This window comes from Bufo gargarizans, chromosome 8 (genome assembly GCF_014858855.1).
Source record: "Bufo gargarizans isolate SCDJY-AF-19 chromosome 8, ASM1485885v1, whole genome shotgun sequence".
In the NCBI taxonomy this organism is placed as follows: Eukaryota; Metazoa; Chordata; class Amphibia; order Anura; family Bufonidae; genus Bufo; species Bufo gargarizans.
Genome location: NC_058087.1, coordinates 152,369,261 through 152,374,583, shown reverse-complemented (window position 1 = coordinate 152,374,583; position 5,323 = coordinate 152,369,261). Strand labels below are relative to the sequence as shown.

Sequence of the window (5,323 nt, the reverse complement as noted above, 5' to 3'; positions counted from 1 at the left end):
ACAGCTGCCCCTTCCCCATTGAGGTGCAGCCCATCCCTACGATAGAGCCTGTAGCCAACAGAGAAGTCGGCCCAGTTCTCCAGGAACCCAAACCCCTCCTTCCTACACCAGTTCTTGAGCCACTTGTTAACCTCCCTAATCTCCTGATAAAAATAAAAGTACGAACTTTGAGTGACCTTCTGTGCTCCTGCTTGACAATGTCACACTGGTTGAGTCTTGCCGGTAAGGACAGGTCATGTGATCAAATTTACAATTAAGGAGAACATCTGGCATGGAGATCAACCATTCCTACAGGTGCCTGCCTGTCCTTACATCTAAGCTTAAAATTAATGTCAAAATGGGTAATCCTAAAAGTGCATTCCAGCCAAAGCAAAGAAAACTCATGCAAACAGTGCCCACAAGGTCCACTTAACCTCCTCTCCTTATGTCATTGGTAGACTATGCTATTGCTGCCACACTGTGGGCTTTAGAGCTCGGTTTGTCACTGTCTTCTCCCTCCCTAGTCCATTCGTCATCTACGAGCAAGAGGTAAATGCCTGTTACAGGATCTGCAGTTTCAGTATCTTCTCCAATGCAGAACATCTTTCACCCATTACAAATAATAAATCAGCATTCTACTCATGCATAATAGTGACAACCTGTAAGTGATGAGGTCTTTTTATGAACAGGTAAATAAATGCATAAATGTATGCATTATTGGTGTTGACTGCTGCAGCTGTCAACATGCCGAAAGCACGTGATGGTGGCAGCCAAACACTAGCCTTAGCAGTGCATGGTGAGGGTAATGGTTCACTGCAGCCATCACGTGTTGTCAATGTAATGCCACCACTGCAGCCATGTATATAAAAGCTGGTAATGTTGCATTTATTATATTGTTAAATTCTCCAGAATTGCCCTTTCTTTGTGACATCGGATAACCATACTTAGTCAATGTTCATTGAAGTCCTCTTTAACCTTTTCCCTGCCAAGGAGGTATCTCATACCTACTTGCAGGGTGGCACTTCAGTATCCCAGAATGTATTCTGAGTAGTGTTGAGCGAATCGAGCCTTGGATCATAGATTCGTTTGGTGAATGAATTCGGGATTCGGTTCTACATCTTTAAAAACATTTCAAAATCAGAATCTTAAGTCGGGTTTGTTATCTGCTGATCCTTTGGGACCAAACCTGACTTTGGATTGCCAACTTTAAATGTAGGAGCCTTTGTTACCTTCTACAAAGACCAGAACAGACAACTCTTTTATAATAAGTCCCCATGAAACCTGCAAGCAATTAGTCGGTGGTGTGCTCGCCAACATCCCACTATTAATACAGCGTGCTAGTTGTGTTACACTGCCCCTGCTGCAATCTATTTCATGTACAAAGCATTAGCTTACTAAAATGGTGGATTGTGGTAGCTTGCAGTCTCTGAAATAAAATGATTATAAAATTGTAGCTTTATGTGGATTTTATTTAAAAAAAATGTTTTAATGAAGAAGACTAAGGATCATTCTTATTTTTCATTTTTGATGCATTTGTTGTAATCCTGCCTTTGGCAAATCCCAATTGACCACCTCCACCAAACCACATAAAAAATGTGGTGAAACTGCCCTGTGTAAACCCGACCTTATACGTCTCCTTTTTTGGCTCCAGTCCCATTTTTAGCTTATTAAAGAGGACCTGTCGCCGCCCCTGACACGCCTATTTTAATAGCTTCATACACTCCTCATGTAATAGCAATTCTGGAGCATCTATTCTTATGTCTGTATGTTGTGCCATTCCTTTACTATTTCTACTAGAAGTTATGAATGAATTGCTAGCAGTCTGCAGTAAGGGTACAGAGGGAGGTAACCAGTTAGGGGGGGGGGGGGTGTGTACCTGCACAGATTAACTCTATCCAATCAGTGCTGACAGGGGTATAATAACGGAGGGGGAGGGGGGGCGTCATTGCACCCACTACTTACAAAGAAATGCACTATTTTTTTCAAAATGTTGCAATACTTTGCTCATCTCTAGTTAAGATGATAAGCAAGTAACTGTATCTGAACAGTGCAATTTCACAAGTTGGTTCACAAACTTGAATGCAAAGAGTAATACGGTAGTAACAGCAGGGGTAATGGACATACCATAAGAGCCTGAATGATAGAGGGGCCCTCTGTTACCGTAAAGTGGTTGTGCAAGAATGACTGTTGGCACCATCAGGAATGGGAAAGGGGTACTCCAACCCCACCTCTGGCCCCCGCATAACAACCCCATCTAAACCCCTTTAATAACGACACTGACACCGTTCAACTTTTCAACCCTTTATTTTGTTGGGTGGTAATCGGCCACAGCTTTATTCAAACGGCAAACCGTAACTTTGAACCGTGCTCTCCGCCAGCCGCTGGTCTCCCAGCGGACGGATTCGCCCATTTTTTCTCCAACACCTTTAAGCTGAAATAACTTGCCGCCACGGAGGAGAACCGCCCTCAAACGGGGCTCCGACCACCACCCAACAAAAACATGGCCTGCTCTATTCCATCCTGAAGACCTGAAAGGAAAATATCCAAGCCGATATCCGTCAGATGCACCCCGTCAGGCCTCATCAATGAGCGATTATCGCCCTCCAGCTGCCGGTGTCTGACCACCACACCACCCCGGGACCGAACAAAACGGGAGATACGGGCATTAATCGTCCTCCTACACCTCTCCACCGCCTCCCCACCCTGCCATACAACCCGAGGGACAACCTCGGACCACACCAGGACCACCTCACGGAAAAAAGAAGGGAAACGCTCCAAATCCGACCTAATGAGGGCCAACAATTCCACCAGGGGCACAGAACCTATATCGTTACCCCCCGCATGCAAAACCAGAATCACCGGGCCACTGGCCTGCAAACCAATGTCGACCACTTGGGACAGGAGCTGAGTCCATCGCAACCCACGGATTCCTCTCCAGGACACATCCACCTCACGGAAGCCGAGGGATCTCCCACCGGGCCGGCAATCGGCTCTCTGGGCTGCCCAGAACACATACGAATGGCCGAGAATCCAAACGGCCGGACGCCCAGGACCTGCAAGAGAATAGAATTAGCACCGAGCAGACATCACTCAAAACCAAGAGATTCCTGAAAACCAAATATACACGTCAACAAAAACGCACAAGTAGGGCACACAGAAACTAAGAATTTTTCTATTTTTTTTTATTTTTTTTTGTTTTAACTTTTCAACCCTTTATTTAGCTGAATGACTGGCCAAATAATCTTTTGAAAGTCTTCCCTTTCCTTTTTTTTTTTTTTTTTTTACGTTACCTGTCAACATAACAGAAGGTCCGGCCGAATATACCTAGCAAAGCAATCGGACTTCCACCTGCCAATTCTCATAACCTCCGATTCGGGTAAACCTGCCCTGGCCGCCTCCGTGGCCGCCCCAATCCGGAACGAATGAGTACCGAATTCCCCGGGATTCACCCCAACCCACTCCAAACAAGACCGCAAAACCCTGGTGAACTGGAATTTGGTCAAGGGGGAACCGTCCGCATGCGCAAAGAAATTACCGCTCACCGGGCGAACTGCACTATAGCTACCCACCAACCCGACAGGGCAAGAAATACCCGCCACTGGATACAGAGGAATCCAGGCGCCCCTGCCAAACTGGTCAGTTTTAGACCGCCGGACCCTAATCCTCAACGAATCACTGCCTAGCACCACGTCCTGGCAAGAAAGGCCTCCTATTTTCTTACAAGAGGGCGCAACTAACTCGCCCAACCGCAGCGCCGCAAAGAAGGCCACGCTAAAACAACACGAGAACAACGTCGTCTCAAAAGGCGAAGCGCAAACATACGGAAGCCCGGCAATAAGCCTACCCAGCAAAGCAAACGAGATCGGCCTCCGGCACTCGTGAGAGACAAACTCTCTCCTCCAACCCCTCAGGGCCTGCCGGATAATAAACTGCTTGGTGACATCCACCCAGCCGCGCAATTTAAAATGAAAGGCAACACCCGCCAAACGCCGCTGTGCTACCGCGGCCGAAACGCGCTCAGCTCGCAAGCGCAATAGCCATTCCGTCGTGACCTCCAAGCGCAGGTCAACCTGGGACGCCACGTCCCTGCCATTCACCATTCCCAACCACTCATCCCACGCCTTACCATGGGCCTGCCAAGTAGCCGGGGAAATCGATGATCGGACCAACGACATCAGCTCCTGTCCACCAGGTCCCACAGGTACGACGGGCACGTCCTGCCCTCCAAATCCGCTCCCGGAAGAAAGGACCTGAAATCCTGCCAACGAAAACGGGAGAGAGCATCAGCAATCTTGTTATCAACTCCTGGAACGTGACGAGCCCTAAAATAGATATTACATTCGAGGCACCGAAGGACGAGATGACGAAGCAAAGATAGAACCGGGAGGGAAGAGGAAGACAAGCTGTTGACAGCATAAACCACACTCAAATTGTCAGTCCAAAACGAAACATGCTTATTGGCCAATCGGTCACCCCATAACTCCACCGACACAATAATCGGAAACAATTCCAACAACGTGAGGTTCTTGCACAAACCAGCAGATCGCCAAGTGGCAGGCCACTCACCGGCACACCACTCAAACCCCAAAATCGTACCAAAACCACACGACCCGGAAGCATCCGAAAACAGAGACAGCTCGGAATTAGGGGTTACTGCAGACATGTAGCACGTATGACCATTGAAAGAGCGCAGAAAAGCCTTCCACACCCGCAAATCCTCCTTTAGAGACGCAGTGATCCGAATGCGATGACGGGGAGACTGCACACCCCTGGTAGCTAAAGACAAACGCCGGGCGAAAACCCGACCCATGGGCATCACCCTACACGCAAAGCACAAGAGACCCAGGAGAGACTGCATCTGCAGGAGGGAAACCTTCCTGACCGCCAGGAACCCATCAATTAAACTCACAAGCTTCTGAAGCTTATCATGTGGCAACCGGAAAACCATATTGACAGTGTCAATTTCGATACCCAGAAAAGACAAACACGTAACCGGGCCCTCCGTTTTCTCCATAGAAATCGGGACCCCGAACTGAGCCATCCGCTCCAAAAACAGATTCAGCAAGAACAAGCAACCATCCCCGGACCCCGGAGAAACAAAAAGGAAGTCGTCCAAATAATGCAAAACCGACGTAGAGCCCGACTCAAAACGAACGACCCATTCCAGAAAGGAACCAAACAACTCAAAATAGTGACACGAAATGGAGCAACCCATAGGAAGACAGGTATCATAGTAAAACCTGCCGTCCACACAGCAACCCAGCAAATGAAAACAATCCGGGTGAACGGGAAGCAGGCGGAAAGCAGACTCTATATCCGATTTGGCCAAAAGGGCCCCCTGGCC

General features: G+C 48.1%; 1 protein-coding gene across 1 annotated transcript; it reads right to left on the bottom strand.

The window, feature by feature from the left end:
- Positions 1–2,315: 2,315 nt before the first annotated feature.
- On the bottom strand, positions 2,316–4,599 carry LOC122945877. Its single transcript, XM_044305151.1, has 2 exons — positions 4,106–4,599; positions 2,316–3,032 (listed from the first exon to the last, which is right to left on the bottom strand). Exons 1-2 carry the CDS (start codon positions 4,152–4,154, stop codon positions 2,446–2,448), a joined length of 636 nt encoding a protein of 211 aa, XP_044161086.1. The 5' UTR covers positions 4,155–4,599; the 3' UTR covers positions 2,316–2,445.
- Between the last annotated feature and the right edge of the window lie 724 nt (positions 4,600–5,323).

Bases quoted from the DNA above. Each gene is read 5' to 3' on its own strand.
- LOC122945877 (XM_044305151.1), bottom strand. From the start codon at position 4,154: ATGTCGTTGGTCCGATCATCGATTTCCCCGGCTACTTGGCAGGCCCAT. The intron at 3,033-4,105 runs GTAAGGCGTGGG...ATTCTCTTGCAG, and splicing joins GGCTACTTGGCAGGCCCATG to GTCCTGGGCGTCCGGCCGTT.